General features: G+C 39.9%; 2 protein-coding genes across 6 annotated transcripts in view; both read left to right on the plus strand.

Moving 5' to 3' along the window:
- Positions 1 to 23297, plus strand: part of Ssh2 (slingshot protein phosphatase 2) — a 254071-nt gene that overhangs the window by 180813 nt on the left and 49961 nt on the right. For all 5 annotated transcript variants that reach the window (XM_027426677.2, XM_027426681.2, XM_027426676.2 and 2 more), the window contains 3 exons: positions 3109 to 3212; positions 8809 to 8873; positions 19776 to 19897. In XM_027426677.2, the coding sequence (XP_027282478.1) occupies positions 3109 to 3212; positions 8809 to 8873; positions 19776 to 19897 (291 nt within the window). The remainder of the gene's footprint in view (positions 1 to 3108; positions 3213 to 8808; positions 8874 to 19775; positions 19898 to 23297) is intronic.
- Positions 8884 to 12485, plus strand: LOC100755871 (40S ribosomal protein S26-like). The gene has a single exon (XM_027426682.2). It carries the CDS (start codon positions 12026 to 12028, stop codon positions 12371 to 12373), a length of 348 nt encoding a protein of 115 aa, XP_027282483.1. The 5' UTR covers positions 8884 to 12025; the 3' UTR covers positions 12374 to 12485.

The raw sequence follows: 23297 nt of genomic DNA on the forward strand, positions 1-23297 counted from the left end.
TCATCTGCAAAAACAGCAAAAACTTTTAACCCCTGAACCATCGCTCCAGCCTTCACACACACACACACACACACACACACACACACACACACACACACACACACACACAACTTTTCTGTACATTTAAAAGGTTCTGTATATTTAAAAGGTTCTGTTTTGTTCTGTTTGTTTGCTTATTTGTTTTGTTTTAATTTGTTTTAAGATGATCTAACTTACATTCACCTGCCTCTGCCTCCTGAGTACTAGGATTAAAAGCATTCACCACCTTGCCCATCCGTTTGAAAACTTTATTTAAAAGCTTTTTTTTTCTTCTTTAATTACTACTCATATTTCCATATCCATCCCCCCCATTCCCTCACTCTTCCTTCCTCCCAAGTTCCCCACCAACAACCCCCAACCCACCCCAAACTCCTCCCCAAGGATAGTGAGGCCTTCTACCAGGGACCTTCAAAGTCTGTCAAATCATTTGGGGGAGGGCCTAGGCCCTCCTTGCTGTATCTGGGCTACAATAGTATCCCTCCATAGGGAATGGGCTTATTTAAAAGCTTTTGTTACAAAATAAACACCCAGGTTGTCTTAGCACTTGTCTATAACACCAATACTGGAGAGGTAGTAGCAGGAAGAAGAGATCAAAGTCAAACAGAAAATTTCTTCTTTCTTTACCTAATTTTACTTTTTCACCATTATTCTAACAAATATTTTCTGGACAGCTACTGACTATGTATATACAAGTCAGTCTAGTAAGTTCTAGAAAAATGGTTGAAAAGTAATTGTAGTACAGTATAACACTGTCTTTCACTACTAAAGAACTGTTGGCTGGACATGACGGCTCACACCTTAATCCCAGTACTTGGGAAGTGGATACAAGAAGATCCATTCAGAGTTATCCTTGGCTACATAGCAAGTTCAAGGCCAGAATGGTTACATGAGACCCTATCACAAAAAATCAAGGGAATTGGCTAAGACCTAGTTATATCAGCAAAGGTGAATTTCTCAGTAAAAACACTTTTGTCAGCCAGGAACGATGACACAGAGGCTCTCCCACCTAGCTGCTGCTATCCCTACGCCGCCGAGATGGCAGCTGCCCGTGCCTGAGGCCTGTGGGCCTCCTACCACCGATTCATGGATAAAGTGGAGTTGCTGCCAGAGAAATTGAGGCCGCTATACAACCACCCAGCAGGTCCCAGAACAGTTGGGTTTTTTGTTTGTTTGTTTGTTTGTTTTTGTTTTTTTTTTCTGGGCTCCAATAATGAAATGGGGATTGGTGTGTGCTGGATTAGATGACATGGCCAGACCTGCAGAGAAACTCAGCACAGCTCAGTCTACCATGCTGATAGCTAAGGGTTTATTTGGTCAAGGTACTCACTTGTAATTATACCAAAAAAATCGGAGTTTGTTTGCTGTTAATTTCTTTGTGGGGTCAGCAAGAGCCTCTCAGCTCTTTTGTATATGGAGATATAATCAAGAACTCAAAGCTAAAGGAACCAAGTAAGAGTTCCTGATCACCTGAACAATCCAGATGTGGACAGAAACATTGGAATCTAGTTTATTTAATTATTGATAAGGTGATGATAACTGTTCTGATAACATTTGAAAATAATGAAAAAGAAATCTAACTGTAATTACTAGCTAGCACTTAACTCCAAGGAAAAATAAAGCAAACTTTTAATAACAAAAAAAAAACCCACCTTTATATGTCTGTTTGAGTTTTCTTTGGGGGGGGGGGGGGGGAGTGTTTCTTGTTTGTGTTTGGTTGGTTGGTTGGTTGGTTGGTTTTTTTGAGACTGACCTAGAACTAGCTCTATAGGTCAGGCTACCATTGAATGTAGATCCGCCTGCCTCTACCTCCTGAGCACTGGTATTAAAGGTGTGCACCACCACCACCACACACCACCACCACCACCACCACCACCACCACCACCACCCAGCTAAAATACTTTAGACTCCTGTCTGTACCCACCAACCATCACCCCTCTTCGTGTACCCTCCGTATTATCCTTTGCAGGTTTTGGTAACCACTGTTGTCCTTAATGAGGATATAATTTTGAGCTCACACTTGAGAATGGGGTGTGTGTGTGTGTGTGTGTGTGTGTGTGTGTGTGTGTGTGTGTGTGTGTGTGTGTGTGTAAAATAAGTGTTCTTCCAAGCTCTGGCTCTGTTATAAATAAATATTGAAGCATTTCTGGGCAGTAGGTATAGCTCAGTGATAAAGTAATAACCAAGCATATGTGAGGCTCTGGGTAAACAGAGAACATTTTATATTCATATCAGAACACCATTGAAATACTACCACTGATAATCACTAATAATAATTAATATTTATTAAGAACTTAACTTCTTGATAACTTAATAACTTTCCAGGCAGTGGTGTTGCACGTCTTTAATCCCAGCACTCAGGAGGCAGAGGCAAGCAGATTTCTAAGTTCAAGGCCAGCCTGGTCTACAGAGTGAATTCCAGAACAGCCAGGGCTATATAGAGAAACCCTGTTTGGCAGGGGGTGCGGGGTGAGGAGTAGGGCAGGGGAGGGACACTTAACTTCTGTTAACCCAGGTACCTAGGTTCATAACCTCATTTTATAGAAGAGTAAATAACCACATAGCAATAGAGCTGGGATTCAAATCCTTACAATCTAGTTCCAGAGCCTTTGCCCTTTTATTTATTTAGTTTTCTTAACTTCTACCATGTAATTTAAATAGAATGTTTTAAGTTTTGTTTTAGAAAAATTATCTAGAATAGACAGGGCTGTATGTGAACAACCAAAATAATGAGTAATTATTTAGGTTTTTTTATTTTTCAATTTTTAGTTGATTTTTTTTAAATTTGAGTTTGTTGTTTGTTTTAATTTCTTTTTCATTTTGTTTGTTTATTTTTGAGATGGTCTTACTGTGTGGTCCTGATTAACATAGAACTTTCTTTGTAGTCCAGACTGGCCTTGAGCATACAGAGATCAGATGCCTGCATCTGCCTCCCCAGTGCTAGGATTAAAGGTGTGTTTCACCCTGTAAAGTTGGAACTTTGGATAAGGAAGAAAAAGATATCCTAAACTGGGTCTCATCCTATTTACTTTCCATCCTTAAGTAATGTTCCTCTTAACTTTTTCCTTACAGCATCAGCGAGAGCTTTTTAACTGTCAAAGGTGCTGCCCTTTTTCTACCACGGGGGAATGGCTCGTCTACACCAAGAATCAGCCACAGACGCAACAAGCATGCAGGTAAAACAGCACATATATGTTCTAGTTTCTTTTTTGTTGCTAGGATATGATATCTAGACAAAAAGCAATTCTTGGGAGGAAGAGTCTGTTTTAGTTCATAATTCCAGATTATAGTACATTATTTCAGGGAAGTCAAGGCAAGATTTCAAATGGTAGTCACATCACATCCACAGTCAAGAACAGAGAGAAATGAATGCATACATGCTCACTTGCTTGCTTGGTTGCTTGTGCTCAGCTCCGTTTCTCTGCTCTTATTCAGTTTAGGACCCATCCTGCCTAGAGAATGGTGCCACTCAAAGTGGGCTGAGTCTTAGCCTATCCGTTAACTTAATTGTGACAATCCCCTGGATAGATACCCTCAGACCACCTCATGTGGACAGTCCCTCATTGACTCTTTCCTGGTGACTCTAGGCTGCGTCAAGTTGACAAAGCTAACCACACAAACCTTTTACCTTAACTTTGTTGACTTGTGACCTCCAGGAGTAGAAGAAATTACAAGAAAGGAACTTGAGCATACAGATCAAAGGTGAAAGCAAGAAATACTGGATCCTATTGAGTCAATAGTTGAGCTTAGCTCTGATCAAAATAATCTCAGCTACTTTAGAGGCTGTGCTACTTCTTGTTTGAGCTTTCCTCTCGTTAGAAATGTAGCAGTTCACAGTTATAACTAGTTTCCCTAGGCCATGTTAATAACTTCCTGCCAAAACTCTCTGGCAATGGCTTTTTTTTTTTTTTTTTTTTTAAGTAAGGGAGAGAAAATGTGAAAATTATCTTGGGTATACTTTGGCAGTGCTTCCTCCTCAGTATCCTTCATCATAGGTGGGAGTGAGAATTTTGCCAAAAAGTGTGAATGCTCAAAGGAAAAAAGCCAAGCTAAGCTTTTTATTTCTGTTGGGTGTGGATATTTATGACAGTAAAAGGAAGACAAACTATTGTTCTAAATCCAACTCGTCTGACTAATATTTTGGGTGAATTACGCCCTGCAATGTAATAGTAAGTAGGCTTAGTTGCTTTTCAAGCTCCTGACTGACCCTGGTTGACTTTTTTTTTTTTGGATGAAATTTTCATACTCAAATATTTCTACTTGACATTGTTCACTTAGGTAAAAAGAAAAAGCAGGTTTAATACATGCTGCTAAGAATTGACTTGTGATACAGACTAGACAGATGAGGTGATATATGTAGAAATGAAGTTTATAAATGCAAACTTCACATAAACTGTCTTGGCTAAGCAGAATAGCATACATCAAGGGCTTACAGTGTCTGATGGTACATTCCTATGCATAGTTCTTGAATCTGGCTAGATTTTTTTTATTCTAGGCATTTAAAATATTCAAATACTGTTTGGCAACTTAAAAATTATATTACTAGTAAACATCTGTAAGTATACTTAAAAGGAAAATATTGAAAATTCTTTAATCAAACTTGATCTGCAGTTTAGCTACCATTGGTAAAATACATGTGAAGAGTATAAAATAAAGGAGGGACCTTAGAGGCATGTTCTGTTAGTCTCTGTAAACATGAGTTTCTCTTAGAAAATAATACCCTGCTTGCTCATAGCAAAACTTTTCACAGGTAAGAAAACTAAGCTTCTAGATATTCAGCTCAGAGAAGAGGCCTCACAGCAGAAGGAAGAGTCCTGGGTTTTATCTAACTTTGAAATAACCCAGCTGGATCTTTGCACCACCAGTGCCTTGAGGGATTTTGGCCAGCTATTTACGGTTCTCCAGAGGCTCTTGCATCCTCCAAGTTTTTTCTGGGCTTACTTCTCATGGTCTTGTAGAGGAACTTGGGTTTGTGGTGGTGTCTGCTGCTTCACTGTGCTAGGGATGGAACCCAGGGGCCTTGTTTCATGCAAGGCAAGCACTTTTCTGCTTTCGTATATCACTTAGTTGTTTGTTGTTTTGTTTTGTTTTGTTTTTTAAGCTAGAGTCACATTCTGTAACCTAGGATGGCCTCAGATTCACAGCAATCTTCCTGCCTCAGCTTCTTGTGCATTGAGATTGCAGGTGTTTGCTACCATATCTGGTATAAACTGGAGGAGGTTTTATTTTTATTTTTATTTCTTTAGGGGGAAGGGTACCTGTTTGTTTGTTTCTTTCTTTCTTTCTTTTGAGGCAAGGTTTTATGCTACCCAGGCTGGCTTCAAACTCGCCATGTAGCCAAGGCTAATCTTGAACTCTGCCTGCACCTCCCAAGTGCTGAAATTGTAGACTATTAAGAATAATGAACATGAACTCTCCTGTAAGTCCTCATCTGTACATGTATTTTCATTTCCCTTGGGTTTATACCTGGAAACTCATCCTGCTTCTTCAGGTTGTGTCTTGAAACATAGTAGAATGGATCTTCTTTTTAATTTTGAGAGTTAAAGGATTCTATCTGTTACACTGGAATTATTTCAGAAGCAAGCAGTGAGATGGAGAGGGAAGCAAAAATTATTCTTTGAAAAAAATGAGAAAAGGTTTCCAGACTTGCCAACCTTTTAAACACTCCTACTTACATTTTTTCTTTTTACCACTCACTACTTCTTGTACAGCTAATGTTATACTTAAAAGCTATGAAGTGAATGAACACAAAGAAAATTATATATGTAGGTTTCAAGGCTAGTGTGAAAACAAGCCATACTGGCATCTGTGATTATGTGATTGCAACAGACATATTAAACCTCCTTAAAATGTGCCATAGGTGTGTAGAAATAAAGCCTTGGGTTCTTAGATTATCATCATTTGTGGCAGTATGTTATCTGTCTCCTGTTAGCCAAATCCTCAGATTTCCTAGTACAGAATAGGGAAATGAAAAATCTGTCTTAAACCTATTTTTATTGAGCTCTCTTTTTTAAAGACTTAATAAATTGTGCATAGGTGTGTGTCTACATGTGGGTATGTGCACATGGTTACAGATGCTTGAGGGGGCCAGCAGCATCAAATCCCCTGAGGCTGGAGTAATAGGTAGTTGTGAGTGGTGAGACTCAGACCCAGGTCCTGTGGGAGAGAGTAGCAAGTGTTCTTAACTGCTGAGCCATCTCTGCAACCCCTCTTTTTTTTTTTAATAGAATTACTTTTAGTTATTCTTTGACAGTTTAATAATATAAACAGTCTTGATTGTATGTGTCTCCATCTGGCCTTCCTACTCCCTCAGGAACTCCCAGCTCCTCCTCCCTCCCACTTCTTGGGCACCTCTAGCACATGCCCCTCTCCCTTTTGTGACCTTTCCCTTTTTCGTTAAAAACCCACCAAGTCCAGTTAGTGCTGCCTGCTAGAATGTTTACTGATCTTGTTTGACTTGGTCTTGTGCTGGTAACCATAGATGCAGTGAGTTCCAGGGTGTGATGATGCCCGGCATTTCACATTCCTTCCTATCCTCTGGTTCTTTCATTCTTTCTTTCCTTCTGCAATTTTCCTGAACTTTTGTTGGGGCATGAGAGGTGGACAGGTGTCTGTTGAGGGATGAGCCCTCAACAGACAATCTCAGCACCTTGACAAGTTAGGAGTGTGCATTAACTGTTGACCACTGCAGAGAGAAGTTTTCCCTGGTCCAGCTTGAGGGCAGTACTAATCTATGGATATAATCATAAATATTCAAAAGGCAGCTCAACAACAACATATTGTTTAAGAAAACAATAGTAATAGGTTCTTCCCCAGAGCCTATGCCCTCCAGAACCTTGGGCTTTTGACCAGGTTTACAGTACCAGTCCTAAATTCTTTCTTGTAGAGCAACCCTCAAATCCAATCTAAAAGCAGTTGGTTACCCCATCACCTTTGTGCCGCTATTGCACCAGTGGGCACATCTTGTCTGAGAGCTCAGTATTATAACATACAGGGTTGGCTGTGTGTCTTTTCTCCCCACAGTGGCCTACATAACACCTTCTGGCACTATGAAAGTTGGTCAGTGGGGATGAGCTTTCAGGTCAGTTCCAGCTTGATTTCTCTGTGTCCTATAACCAAAGTATATTGTGTCTTCAGCAGTAGGAGCATACCATGTAGTTCTGGTAGGCAACTAAGAGCAATGACAATAGCCTGTGTTTTGATGGATGCCTGTGGAGCCTCCCTGACTAATAACCTGTAGAGAGGGAACCTATAGCTAGAACTGGTGATTTTCACTTAATAACCCATGACTTCTGTGGGAATCATTGTCCACCAATATAATATATGTGTTCAAATTCCTATTCTTTTTAAATAATATATATATACAGATATATATATATATAGATATATATATATATATATATATATTATACATACACACACACACAAGCTTACAAAGTATGATTTTCCACAGGGTTTTTTTGTTTTATTATCCTTAGTCTCTTTTGTGTTTGGTTTGTTGTTGTTTGAGACAGGATCTCATCATATAGCCCTGGCTGGCCTGGAGCTCACTATGTAGACCATGCGGACCTTGAACTCAGAGATCCACCAGCCTCAGCCTCCTAGGTGCTGGGATTAAAGACATGTGCCACAATGCCTAGCATCATCCTTAGTATCTTAAATCATTTTTTTTTTCTCCTTTGAGACAGTGTTTCTCTTTGTAGCCCTGGCTGTGCTGGAGCTTGCTCTGTAGACCATGCTGGCCTTGAACTCAGATATCTGCCTGCCTCTCCCTCCTAAATGCTAGCATCTTAAATCTTACTACAAATATTTTAAGTTAGTTTTGTAAAATATGTAAAAATAAATGAGGCTTCAAATAATAGTTAGTCATGTTAAATTACCTAATATGTTCAGGAGAATAACTGTTCCTAATATGTTCTATTTACTAGGTACCCTCATTTTAATATCATCCACTAACTACTTTAAACTATTGAAAATAAAGGGAATCTTAACAGTATTTAAGTTAATGCATCTCAATATTATTATCACAGAAGAAGAAATTATATATGCCATCCAAAACTTAAGAATAATTCTTCATGTAATTCTTCAAACACTTCTTTTACTACCCTTTATGGGGCTCCACCAACAGACTGCTCATCCACTTCTACCACCATATGAAACAAAGATTGTTCTTCAAATATGCCTTCCCTAGAATAGAGGACCCAAGTTTATTCCCAGCACCCACATCAGTTGGCCCACAACAGACTCTAGCACTCTCTTCTGGCCTCATTGAGCCCCTACACTCACATATACAAATACACATGATAAAAATATGATATGGAGCTGGGTATGATGGCTTACCCCTTTCATTCCAGCACTCCAGAAGCAGGCAGATCTCTGTAAGTTGGAAGCCATACTCATCTACATACTAAGTTTCAGATCAGCCAGGGATACAGTGAGACCCAGTCCCAAACAACAATAAGATTGATGAGATGGTTGTATGGGTAAAGGTGCTTGCTGCCAAGCATAACAACGGAGTCAGTCTCTGGTACCCACGTGCTGGAAAGAGAACCAATTCCCACAAGTTGTCCTCCAGCCTCCATGAAAAGTGCCATGATGCATGAGCATGGAGGCATGCACTTACACTAAAATAAAATGTAAAAAAAAAAAAATTTAATTAACTCATTCAGTGTTCAGTAAATCATAACTTTATAAGCCACTATGGTAGAAGGAATCCTCTCTATGGATTTTTGAATGGAGACTAATCATCCTTTGCTTTGTAAATTTCACCAGGTGATCTTCAACAACATCTTCAAGCCATGTTTATATTACTACGCCCAGAAGACAACATAAGGCTGGTAAGTTAATGGCATTTCCATAATTGTCTTCCTCAGAAGGCTGCCTAAAATAGCCAATATCAAAGTCAATTTTTGTTAAAACACAGTGCCAGGAACTAGGTGGAATAGAAATGAAGAATGACCTATATCTATCCAACTGAAAATTTAATTCTTGTAAAACATAATATGAAGTGATATAAAATACTTTGATGGCTCAAGGTTGTTGTTAAGTGCTGGCTTGTAAGTTATTTATTGTCCATAACAATTGAAGTTCAGAAGAAGGAAGAAAACTTGGGAATTTGACCTGGTTGAGGAAGGTTTTATGCTAGACAGTAGAACTTGATACTATCTTAAAAGGTGATGAGATTAAGCAGACAGAATTCATCCTAAATAAGAACATAGCTTAAGCAAAAGCACATAAAGGAAGGGATGAGATATGACTGAAATAACTGGCAATTGTTACTGACCTCAGAGTCGAGAGACCAGGGCTTAGGTTCTTGCTAACATGTGATGTTGGACAGTTTACCTTAGGCTTTCTTTGCCTTTTCCCTCATTCCCTGACTAATCTCACAGTTGACAGGATAAATTGACACATTAAGAAGTATGAAATGGGGGCCAGGTATGGTAGCTGCACGCCTTTAATCCCAGCACTCAGGAGCCAGAGGCAGGTGGATCACTATGAGTTTGAGGGCAGCTTGTTATACAAATAGAGTTTCAGGACAACCAGAGCTATATAAAGAGCCCTTGTCTCTTTAGAAGTGAGGCAGGCAATAAGGATGTAACGCTGCAAGCTAGAGATCTCAAGCAGCTCACAGACTAGAGATAAATACTCTTCAGAACACACAGCTGTTTGATGTTGTTTTGTTGTTTATATTATCCGGAATTTTAAAACTAGATCACATATAAAGTTCAAATCTGGGTCTTCAGACGGTTGAACTTGTAGCAGTGCCAAGATTTTATCCTCACATGACAAAACATAACTAGATGGGCACATGGAGATCCTGCTGGGTTCCTGGTTTGCTGTAATCTGCATACACTGTTGTCTTCTGGACACTTGGAAGTCATATGTCTTTATTACATAGTGGCTTTTCTGACTGGAATAAAAATAGGAAAACCAAAATGGAATGAATCCCTAGCATAGCATAGTGGTACACACCTATTATCCAGTTCTTAAGAAGCTGAGATGAGCGCACTACTTCAAGTTCAAGGCCAGCCCGGACTAAATGGAATGATACACCATCAAGATGCTGTCTCAAAGACAAAACAACACCTAGGCATAATGGCAAACACCATCCCAGCACTTGGGAGACAAGCAATTGGATCTCTGTGAGTTCAAGTCCAGCCTGGTCCACATGATGAGTTCCAGGACAACCTAGGACTCTGTCTTGGGGTGGGGGTGGGGGATGAAAAAATGAAATAAGATGAGCATGTGGTTCTACTCATTTAGCATCCATGTGGCTTATTTCACATTTGCATTTATATTTGATTGATTATATTTATATATGATTCATTATATAAAGCCAGTCAGTCTCTCTCCCCCTTCCTGAGGCACTTGTGAAATACAAGTTTTTTGAGCCAAGAAATAACATGAGCCAGCTACAGTATCTAAGGAAGATTCTCTAGAAGCTAAAACAGAATAACAGAAGGAAGTACACTAGGCAGTTATTGAAGTTATCCAAGTATGTGGTCACCAGACCCTCTAGGTTAGAGTAGTAGCTTGGAAGTTGACTGAGCCACGGTAGCTGGCTTCTACTTTCTGTCGAAGAAGAGAGATCATGAGTAAAGTGTGAGATTGACTGTGGAAAGTTGATCAAGCTTCTGGACTCTCTGATAATCACTAATTCATCATTTACTTTTTAAATTTTAACTTTTCTCTCAAATGCTGATACTCTGCCTTGAGCACGATGGCACGTGCGTGCGTGCGTGCGTGCGTGCGTGCGTGCGTGCGTGCGTGCGTGTGTGAGCAGTAGGTTGACATTAGGTGTCTTCTCCACCACACTCTACCTAAAATAAGGTCTCTCACTGAGATTTTACCTGCTGTGCCATCTCCCCATCATTGTCTGCATTTTAGAAAGCATGTGGCGTGTGTGGTGTGTGTGTGTATATCTGTATGTATGTGTGAGGGAGTGAGTAGGGCACTCACGCCATAATGTAATGTGGGGGTCAGAGAAGACTTTCAGGAGTTGGTTTTCTCCTTACACTCTACAATCCAAGGATCAGACTCAGATCATCAGGCTTGTCTACAAACCAATTTTACCTACTGAGTTATCCTTCTGGCCATCTGCATTTTTTATGTATTTTCTCAAATGCTGCTTTTAAAAGCCAGCTGTGGGGCATGGAGATATTCTTCTGACATCAGTACTCTAAAGCCAGCTCTGGGGCATGGAGCACCATTCTTCTGACATCAGTACTCTACAGCAGTGGTTCCAAGACTTTAGAGGCGCTGCTTTTAACTACCAGTTTCTGGGCTTTGCTGGCAGAATTTGGTTGGTAGGGGAAGTAGAGATAATTTATATTTATAACAAGTTTCTAACAGAGGCTGATCACATTCTGATCATAGTCACTTATACAGACTGGATATTTGCTGGTAGCTTTTGAACATGGTGTGCTCTGGGAAAGCTAAAGCTAAAGATGTCATCCTTGGTTTTATCTTTTTCTTATTAATAACCTTCTGGAGTTTAGCTTGAACCCCTAAATATGGAATAATCTCCCACATGAAACTTGAAAGAGTGAAGGATACAGTTAGTAAGGCAGAGTTGAGAATTAAAGCCTCTTTTCCTACTAAAATATGCAGCTTCAACTTTTTAGATGTTGACAGAGTCTTTGTGTGTATTACATTTGCAGAATATATGTTCAAAAATTTTAACAAATGCCTCTGAATCATTAAAATGACAAGTCATTTTACTGTTATTCGGAATTGTTGCAAACACATAGTCATTATGTTTCAGATTATTGAGAGTCATCTGCAGGAAAATGAGTAAATGCATTGTGTGACTTTGAACAAATTAGCACTTTCTGACTGAAAGGGGCATTTGTAGAACCAAAGCAAAGGCTTTTGTTTGGAGTTAAATTTGGAATGCTAAAACCCTTATCTCAGGACTTGTACATAAGGTTAAAAGTTGGATGTCCAACTGAAAGTTCTGCTTTTTGCTCTTTCGGGTCTTGGCTCTAAGATGACCAAAAAAAGACGCAACAACGGCTGTGCTAAAAAGGGCCTTGGCCATGTGCAGCCAATTTGCTGCATGAACTGCACCCAGTGCGTGCCCAAGGACAAGGCCATTAAGAAGTTTGTCATTGGGAACATTGTAGAGGCCACTGCTGTCAGGGACACATCCGAAGCCAGCGTCTTCGACACTTACGTGCTTCCCAAACTCTATTTCAAGCTGCACTACTGTGTGAGCTGTGCTATTCATAGCAAAGTAGTCAGGAATCGATCTCAGGAAGCCCGGAAGGACCGAACATCCCCACCACGATTTAGACCTGCTGGTGCTACACCACGACCGCCACCAAAGCCCATGTAAAGAGGTGGCTTCATAAAGACAGAAGAAAAAACACCTTTAAAAAATAAAATGGGACTTTATGTAGCAAAAAAAAAAAAAAAGAAGAAGAAAGTTTTTTTGTTTTGTTTTTTTGTTTTGTTTTGTTTTTGTATTTTCAAGACAGGGTTTCGCTGTATAGCCCAGATTGTCCTGAAACTCACCCTGTAGGCCAAGCTGGCCTTGAACTCACAGGGATCTGCCTGCCTCTACCTTCTGAGTGCTGGGATTAAATGTTACTTCAGTCTTTAAAAAACTTCTAGTTGTTGAATAAGGAAATTGTTTAATAGTGCTCTTCTGAATTATCCAAGGACTACTTAAAACGCTTTTAAGCGAAATTGATGATTTTCAGAATATTTACAGCAGCTTCAATGAAGTTGGGTTTTTTTTTTTGTTGGTGCTGGTAGGTTTTTGTTGTTGTTTATTTGTTTGTTTGTTTGTTTGTTTTCTGGTTTCTCAAGACAGGGTTTCTCTGTGTAGCTTTTGAACCTGTCCTGGAACTCACTCTGTAGACCAGGCTGGCCTCGAACTCAGAGATCCACCTGCTTATGCTTCCCGAGTGCAGGGATTAAAGGCATGTGCCACCACCACCCAGCCTCGATGAAGTTTTTGCAAAACTAAAAACTTGGCCAAATAGTTTAAGAAAATTAGTTTTTTTGGTTTAAGTTTTACAGTATAATACATTTTTTCAACAATGAAAATGAGGGTTTTTTTTCCCCTAAGTATAACTGCATTGTGTGGGGTTTGGTTTTGTTTTCCAAATCAGATAATTCAAAAAGGAATGAAGATGAAGTTGCCATATCACACACTCTGAGGAAAACTATTCCTGGCTATTTGAATAAACAACTTTCCATTCTGTCTCGGTATTTGCATGGGGTGGGGGTGGGGTGGATCAGCAATTGAGTAAACTAACACAGCCCTACTTAATTTTGTTTTGTTTTTCTATAAAAGTGAGATGTATAATGTTTTTCATGGATATCTTGCCATGTCAATAAATTAATCACGAATTTGGCAGGAGGTACTGACTATGCTGGGGATCAGATATGGGGTCTTAATGTGCTTGCTAGACAAGCATCCTTCCACTGAGCCATATGTTTAGCCTTGACCATTGATTTTCAGTGATTCTACAGAATGTAATTTATAGATCTTTTTTTAACTTGGTATTCTTTTTCATCTAGACACTTCCTGAAACTCTTAAGACAGTGTTCTTTAACTCATTAATGTCATATCTACAGTCTATTTTAATCTTACCTACTGATTTTACTTTGCTCTTTTGACTAGAACTTAATACTTACATACTTTTGAAACCTTTCTGATAGATTGGGTGAGCTGCTTATCTAGATATTTCGTCTTTATAATGTGGCTTCCCTGAAGATAAATACTGCATGCAGAGGCATGGTCTAGACTCATGATGAAAATAAATTTAAAACAAAGGTGGGATGTATTCTTCAAGGAAATTGTTCTGGCTATTAGAGGATGGGAATGAGAAAAACTCTTGTGCCAAGTAGAACTTGTGAAATGCTCTACTTGGGTTCAACATCTGAATTGTTCTGAGAGCTTTAAGATGATTCTTTGAATGATCAGTTCTTGATATTATAAGCTAAATATTATAAGAGACAGGAATCGTTTGTACTGAATATCACTTAACAAAATGTCTTGGGCCAGATATCATGCTTTACAGACCCTATTTAGGAAGACTTTTTTTTCTTTCATCAGCCTTGACCTAGCCAATCAGTTATCAGTAGTTGCATAAGAACCATCAGACAGGCCAGGCGTTGGTGGCCACGCCTTTAATCCCAGCACTTAGGAGGCAGAGGCAGGCGGATCTCTGTGAGTTCAAGACCAGCCTGGTCTCCAGAGCGAGTGCCAGGATAGGCTCCAAAGCTACACAGAGAAACCCTGTGTCAAAAAAAAAAAAAAAAAAAAAAAAAAAAAAACATCAGACATAGAAAGCTAAAGAGATGGAAAGGCAGGGGATCACTGGGGCTTGCTGACCATCCAGTCCAGCCAAATTGTGAGCTCAAATTGTGGTAAAAAAAAAAAGCCTGTCTCAGAAAATATGACAGAATAACTGAGAAAAACATCCAGTGTTGAGTTCTGACCCTCCCCATAAACAGTGCATACACACACACACACACACACACACACACACACACACACACACACAGTATACACATATATGCTACACAACACATAACTAAAGTAAAATGATTCAATCTTTTTAATTTGTCAGCATCACAGTTCAGTTGTTCCCACCATTTGTATTTGCAGGCAAAGTTGCTTCTAACACATTATAGAAATTGAACATTTAGTTTAAAGATTGCCAAGGCATGCTCAACTTTTAAATGTGGAGTAAAATCTGAGATCTTGTTTATAAGGTTCTGGGGCTTGGGATGTGCTTACCTGGCATGTATGATGCCCCAGGTTCCAACTTCAGTACCAAATAAAACCAGGCATGATAGCTCTTGCCTGTAATCCTTGCACTGGGGAGGATCAAAAGTTCAAGGTAATTCTCTTCCCATGCTACATAGCAAGTGTAGGACCAACTACTAAGCCTAATGACCTGAGTTTGATCCCCAGACCCTGCATGGTAGAAGGAGAGAACCATCTCCTACAGGCTGTCTGTCTTCTGACCTCCATATGTGCACCATGGTACATACACATCACTCATGTGCATACACTTAATTAAATTTTTTCAAATCTGATTTTACCTGCACCACCTTGTCTGGTGAAAATAACATTTATGGGGCCAGTGAGATAATTTGATCATGAAGGTTAAGGCACTTTGCACCAAGTCTGTCAACCTGAGGTCTATTCCCAGGACCCATGTGGTGGAAAAAGAGAACTGACACAATAAGTAAATGTAATTTTAAAAATAACATGTATGTTTTGAGTGTTTCTATAAGGAAATCCAGAGCTGCCTCCCAGTCCACTTCATGTGTAGATACTGTTATCCGTAGCTTTGTGTGTTTAATGTTCTTCCCCAATCTCAGTTGACAAACTCTAGACTGTGGTTCATTTTAATGTTAGTTCCTCTTAGTGTCTCATATGTGAATTTGATTTTGAAAGTTTTTTTCATGGAACATGAGTGAACAATACAACTTGTGTATTTGGCATCAGAATGATGGCATTACATTCTGATTGTGTTGGTTCTAACAAATAAGCTTTAACATAGCCACGTCTGCTGTTTTTACTTCCCTAGCTTTTCTTAGGAATATCAGAACAGAGGCATAAAGCTAGGTTTATACTTAATTGGTGGAGTGTTTACCCAGAATCCTTGAAGCCCTGGGTACCAGGGCAGAAACAGAGCATGGTGGTGGATACCTGTAATATCCTATTCCTTGTGAGGTGGAGGCAGAAGGGCTAGTAAAGAGTTATCCTTGACTATAAGTTAGCAGCCAGCCTGGGCTGCATGAGACTGTCTTTATCTAATGTAATTAATTTGATGTTTGGGACAGTACGAATAGAGTGTACATTTCACAAGGGGAGAGAGCATGTCTCTATCTTCCACCATTGACTTCCCCAGCACTGTGGCTGTCACTGAATGTGCAGCATATGTATAGCAAATATCTCAAATAAATGGCAGCAGGAAACCATTTTGCTAATAGTTGGCTTCATATTGTAGTAGCTTGTAAAAACTTTATATATGAGATGAGTGTTCACACTCATGTTCCTCATTTCCCCCTCTTCAGTCTGTAGAACCTGTTTTGGCAATTGTTATAAATTCTGCTCAGAAAAACATATTATGGTGGGTAGTAATCACTTACCTTGTATCAAGCACTGATTCACATTCATTATTTCATAAGATTCTTTCTTTTTTAACTGGTAAAAACAAATTTTATTCAGGGCTATTGAGATAAAGTTGAGATGGCTCAGTATATAATTGGGCTTAATTATAAATCCAGCGTGGGCTGGGCAGTGGTGGCGCACACCTTTAATCCCAGTACTTGGGAGACAGAGGTAGGTGGATCTCTGTGAGTTTGAGGCCAGCCTGGTCTACAGAGCTAGTTCCAGAAAAGCTAGGGCTGTTAGACAGAGAAATCCTTTCTCAAAAAACATGCATACATAATACATACATGAATGAATGAATGAATAAATAAATAAATAAATAAATAAATAAATAAATAAATAAACAAACAAACAAACCCAGCATGGATGAGCAGAAATTCATAGCCACAGAGCGGGGTTGAGACCTGTAGATGAAGGCTGCTGAGAGGAAATATAAAAGACAAGCGAAAGACCAAGACTAGATTGACAAATCAAAGAAAACCCGTGAGTTAGGAAAATGGAGAGTTGGTAAAAATCCATGAGCTAGGCAGCAGCGCACTCACCATGCAAGCGTGAGGACATGAGTTTGGCTACCCAACACTGTAGTGATTTTTTTTGTGTGATCTAATAAAGCTTGCCTGAAGAGCAGAGAAGCAAAGCTGCCAGTCACTAGAGAGTTCTCACCTCTACCAAAGCTTAGACTGAAGGGGAGATCCACCAAACCTCAGACTGCACTGCTCTCCACTGAAACTCCAACTCCCCTCAGCTCCTGTCTCCTCCCACCTTACATTCCTCTCTAGTGCCAGGATTAAAGATGTGAGATCCCAAGTGCAGAGATCACCTTTGTGTGAGCTCTGTTTCTGTTTTAGACTGATTCACTCTCATGTAGCCTACAGTGGCCTTGAATTCACAGAAATCCAACAGCCTCTGTCTTCTGCATGCTGGAATTAAAGTTCTGTACTACCACTGCCTGGCCTCTATGGCTAACTAGTGTGGCTTCTGGGATTAAAGGTGTGTACCACCACTGCCTGGCCTCTATGGCTAACTAGTGTGGCTTCTGGGATTAAAGGTGTGTGCCACCACTGCCTGGCCTCTATGGCTAACTAGTGTGGCTTCTGGGATTAAAGGTGTGTGCCACCACTGCCTGGTCTCTACGGCTGTGGCTAGCTTTGCACTCTGATCTTCAGGCAAGCTTTATTTGTTAGATCATAAACAAAAATCACCACACAACACCCATGTAGTAAAAGCCACACAGTCCCAGTGCTGGCCAGCCAGTCTAGACAAAATGATGTGTCGGTTTAGTGAAGAGAACTTGTCTCGGAAAACAAAGCAAAGAGTAATTCAGCAAAGCTAGAGGAAGGTACCCAGAACTGACCTCTGGTCTCTACAGATCCATGCACGAGTGGGTGCACCACACAAATACAAATTAAACAAATACAGTTTTAAAAGTCCTGAACTATGCTAAACTATAAGGGTTAGAGGACAGAGGGGAAAATATAAAAGTAATCAGTTAGCGCCTTTGTGACGGATTAACTTAATAGATTTTTGAAACCTCGGCTGCATTCTAGAGAGCAGACCACTGGACTGTACACCATATTCTCGTTATAAATGCATTTTTCTGGACTACTCACCCCAGCCAATCAAGAAGCCATGAGCCCTTCATTCAGATTGACCTCCTGTCTCATTCCTCTGCCTGCTTCTTATTAGTTCACTCTTCCCTGTAGTCAGTGTGGACTTAGGGTAAATACTTTGTGCTTTTCCTCTCAAATTTTTCAGTATAAATGTGTGGTGGTTTGAGTAAGAATGTTTTCTATAGGCTCAGGTATTTGAACACTTGGTCCCGGTTTGTATTTTGCTTGAGAAATCAGTAGTGCCTTGCTGAAGGAAGTTCATGGGGAAGAAGCTTTGAGGGTTTGTAGCTCTGTGCTTCCTGCCTGTGGTTGGAAATATAATCTCTGAGCTTCCTGCTGTAGCCAGCTGCTGGCATGCCTCCCCATTGTGGACTCTCCTTCTGGAACCCTAAAGTCCAAATCAGCTCTTCCTTCTATGAGTTGCTTTGATCATGCTATTTGATCATAGCAACAAAAAGTAACTATTACCATATACTTTCACCCTGAGGCCCAGCAGGCATTATTTCCATCTACTACCTCACTTCCCTGCAGGTGGTTGGAAAACTCACCCATAGATAAGGTCCTTCTCTCTAATGGCTCAATAGGCCTTTTATTTCAGAGAACCCTCAGGATCAAGTTTTGGCTTAAAGTGATTTAGAGGATTTTGGTTGAACTGATAGCCCAGGGTGATCACATATCACTTGGGAGATGGTGGAGGATGAGAAACCCAGTTATGTGTCAGAAAGGATGATGTGGATTCCAGATAAACAAATTTAGTGGGGGTTCTTGCTAAAGTTTAGGACAAAGACCAAGAGCCTGATTAAAGACTGGTGAAACAAAGAATCTTTACCAGGAGAAACGATTTGGTAAGAAGATTATTACCTTATCCCCAAGCGTGTGGAGATAGATAACTACATATATATAGACTATATAAGACAGATAAATACATAACTATATATTGTTATAAAGTATCATGTATATAATTTATAATATATGAACACTATATATTTCAATAAAATACACATCTATAGCATTTTGAGCTTGACCAACTTAATGTATATTTATAGTGTCATATACTTACCCTGTATATAATTTTCATTTTATTTATTGAAAATTAATTTTTTCGGGGCTGGAGAGATGGCTCAGAGGTTAAGAGCACTGACTGCTCTTCCAGACATGGTGGCTCACGACCATCCGTTATGAGATCTGGTGCCCTCTTCTGGTGTGCAGATATGCATGGAAGCAGAATGTTGTATTCATAATAAATAAATAAAATTTAAAAAAAGAAAAAGAAAATAAATTTTTTCACACAATATATTCTGAGCACACAAGACCATATCTCTCTTCATCTCCACCCATTCAACTGCACACCTTCTTTCTCTCTTTAAAGCAAATCAGGGTTGGGTGGTGGTGGTGCACGACTTTAATCACAGCAATCAGGAGGCAGAGGCAGGTGGAGAGTTCGAGGCCAGCCTGTTCTACACAGCAAGTTCCAGGACAGGCCCCAAAGCTACAGAGAAACCCTGTCTCAAAAAGAAAGGAAGGAAATAGAAAGAAAAAACAATGAAAATGCACAAGAAACAACGATACACACACATATAAATCAATGAAAACACAAAATCAGAAACCATAATACAAGCAAAAGACTGGTAAGGTTAAATTTTAAGAAAAAAACAATTATGAGACCCCCCAAAAAAAATCTACAAAAATACCATTGAGTTCATTTTATGTTGGCCATCTACTACTGGGCATGGGGCCTCCCTTAAGTGTGGTTTTATATACCCAGTTATAAGATTCTGAAAACAACATAGGTATTACTTTATCTCACTCTCATTAATTTAGTACTATATCAAAGTTATAATTAATATATGAGTTGAATTTTGAATTTAGGTCTCCCAACTATCACCTCTTTTGCCTTGGTAGCATGCTATGAGATGCTGGTTTAAAAAAAAAAAAATGATTTAAAATGTCTCTAAATTCCTTGTTTCTTTGTTATCTGTTGACCTCAGGCTGTAAGATTGGAAAGTACATTCCAAAATCGAACACGCTATATGGTAGTGGTTTCAACTAATGGTAGACAAGACACTGAAGAAAGCATTGTCCTGGGAATGGATTTTTCTTCTAATGACAGGTATGGTACCGTAAAAAATGGAGGAGGAGCATGAAAACTACCTTCAAGTAACCTAGTATAGTTATTTAAGCTATTACAAAAATGTCTTCTGTAATTGTGCTTTTAAAATTCAAGGTAAAGTGGGACAAGAAGGTCAGAGTGGGAGGTAGCTGTGTATGGGTGTGTGTGTGTGTGTGTGTGTGTGTGTGTGTGTGTGTGTGTGTGTGTTATCTTTTTGAGACAGGATCTTTCTGTGTAGACCAGGCTGGCCTTGAACTCAGAATTCAGCTTGTCTCTGCCTCCTAAGTGCTGGGACTAACAGTGTGAGCCACCATGCTTGGCTTGATACATGTCTTGGTCACTGTTGTATTGATGAGAAGAGACATCATGACCACAACTCTTATAAAAAAAAAATTGAGGCTTGCTTACAGTTTCAGAGGTTTAGTCTATTATCATCATGACAGGAAGCATGGCAGCAGGAAGGCAGACATGGTGCTGAGAAGTAGCTGAGAGTTCTATATGCAGATCCATAGGCATCAGGAAAAGAGAGCCACTGGGCCTGACTTGGGCTTTTAAAGCCTTAAAGCCTACCCCTACTGATACACTTTCTCCAACAAGACCATACCCACTCCAATAACACCATACCTCCTAATCCCTCTCGAGTAATGCCACTTTCTGATGACTAAACATTCAAATATATGAGCCTATGGAGGCCATTCTTATTCAAACCACCACAATATTGACATATATGTATGAAAGTGTCACAGTGAAACCCATTATCTTTTATAGTGAGCATTTGATAAATGAAAGCTTTAAGTTAAAAAATAATTCATGACACCCTGAGGAGATGGTTCAGTTGGTAAAGTATTTGCCATGCAAGCTCAAGTACCTAAGTTCATTCCCTAGCATTGGTGGAAAATCTAGGCACAGCATCTTGTGCCCATAGTCCCAGCACTGAGGACGTGAAACAGGGTAATCCCTGGGACTTGCTGGCTGGCAGATGGCTAACCAGGGAGCCAACCTAGCCAAATCTGTGAGAAACTATGTCTCTAAGGTGAAGAGCAATTGAGTAAGATACCCAAAGTTGACCACTGACCTCCACATGCACCCCATAAACATATGAATACATGTACACACATAGACACACAAAGGCGCAAAACTAGAAAATAAGTCTTGGCCATGATCTTCAGAGACAAACACACTTGCTAAATGTCTTTGGCTATTTCTAATTTATTATTATTCCTTACCCTTCTCTCATTGCTAGGTACTAATGATAATAATTAAGCAAATGGAAATATATCTCTGGGAGGAAAGTTGCTTTTTTCCTGTTAACTCTGTTCTTTCCACAGTAATGTTCTACTTTGGTAATCCTAGGGTATGTGCCTTTCTTGGTAATGTACCAATGAACCAGTGGTCCTGGGTTCAAAACTCGTGTGTACTTTTCTTCCTATAATTAAAGATATCTCTAAAATAACCTAGATTTTTGTTGTTGTTGTTCTTGTTGTTATTGTTGTTGTTGTTATTTGGGAGGGGGTGTATATCCTTAAGGCTTGAGGCTTTGCTCTTCTGTTTTCCTACTCTTTCTGAGGAACCTTTGGGAAGACTGTGGAATGTGGCTGCTAAGCAGATCTTTACACTCTGAGATAATAAGCCTCAGGAAATCCTGCCAGATGTCTCAAACCATGACTTCCTGGTTCAGGACTAGAATGGAGCTGTGCAGTCGCTAGGGGTGTGACCCAGGCCTGGGGGAATTTGTCCACCAAAGAGGCGGGGTAGGAGAAGGTTTGTAGAGGAATTTCTAGCAAGCACAAAGCCCTTTAACCCTTTGGAGAAAGGGTTATAGATAACAGTGAGTCTGATTGTCCTGCTTTTGTAGAGGGAGACAGGGAGATCCCAGTATCACTAGAAAGTTTCCAAAACCAGCCTTTACCCTAGTTTTACATAGAAGTTGTCTTGGTTTGCCTTGTGTTACTGTGGTAAAGCACAGACTAAAATTTGGTGAGATGGCTGAGTGGGTAAATGCACTTGCTGCAAAGCCTGACAACCTGAATTCAGGTCCCTGAGACCCACATAGTGGGGAGAACCAACTCGCTCAAGTTGTCCTCTTCTAACCTCCGACATGCTACCCCATGCACACAAAATAAAACAAACAAAAACAAGATTTCAGCTTACAGGTTATAGGCCAACATCAGGGGAGTCAAGGCAGGAACCTGGAGTCAAGAACTGGAGCAGAGGCCACAGAGGAATGCTTCTTACTTGCTTACCCCCAGACTCACATTTAACTACCTTCTATAGCCCAGGCCCACATACCTAGGGATGACACTGCCCACCATCAGCTGGCATCAATTAGCAATCAAGAAAATGCCCTAGCAAGCAAGCTGACAGACCAATCCAATCAAGTAAAGTAAAATAAAAACAAGCAGACGTCAACTTGGGAAATGACTTGTGAGTTCATAAAAATCACAAGGCACAAGGCCAGATCTGTGAACTTATACACTAGTTACAGCATTTAGTTATATGCTCTCAATTTACAGAGGCTTGACGACCACTTCCTCTTGCAGCCTTAACTTCTGATATTTTCCCTAAGTAACAGGCCTTTTAGTAAGAAAATACTTGTTTTGTGACAAGTACTCCAATCAAGTGGAGTACTCCAATAGTGGCGTACTCCAATAAATTCCAGCACTCCAGAGGCAGAATCAGGAGAAATACTAAGAAGTTGAGGCTAGCCTGATTTATGTAGTAAGTTTCAGTCCATCCAGGACTATATGTAACAAGATTGTCTCGAGGAGGAGGAAGTGGGAAACTACCTGTGTTTCCATATTGGAATTTTATGACCTCTGATTTGGACTTTGGCCTGTCTGGACCTGTAGTGTCTAGTTTATTTGCCACTAGACACCTGTAGCTATTTATATAAAGACTAAAATAATGATATGTAAAAAAAAATTCTCATTCATAACTAGTCACATTTCATATACTTGGTAATCATTTGTAATTAATGGCTCCCATATGGGACAGTACATGTGTACAGAATATTTCCATTATTGCAGAAAATTCAATTAGACAAGCTTGCTGTGGTCATATTTCCTTTGCTTAGTTCCCCCTGATCCCTCCTTTGAAAACCCTATAGATGCTAGGTGTGGTAACACACGCCTTTAGTCCCAGCACTCTGGAGGCAGAGGCAGGAGGATCTCTGTGAGTTTGAGGCCAGCCTGGTCTATAGAGTGACTTCCAGGACAACCAGGGCTACAAAGAGAAACCCTGTCTCAAAAAAACAAAAACAAAAACAAAAAAAAGGAAAAGAAAGAAAACCCTGTGAACAGAAACTAGAACTGTGTGGAAACTTGAGCTGAGACTTCCCCTGGAGACTGGAGACAGTGACTCCAGATTCTGACTCCACAGCGTGAGCCATCAGATGGCTGGG

Source organism: Cricetulus griseus, chromosome 7 (genome assembly GCF_003668045.3).
Source record: "Cricetulus griseus strain 17A/GY chromosome 7, alternate assembly CriGri-PICRH-1.0, whole genome shotgun sequence".
Lineage (NCBI taxonomy): Eukaryota > Metazoa > Chordata > Mammalia > Rodentia > Cricetidae > Cricetulus > Cricetulus griseus.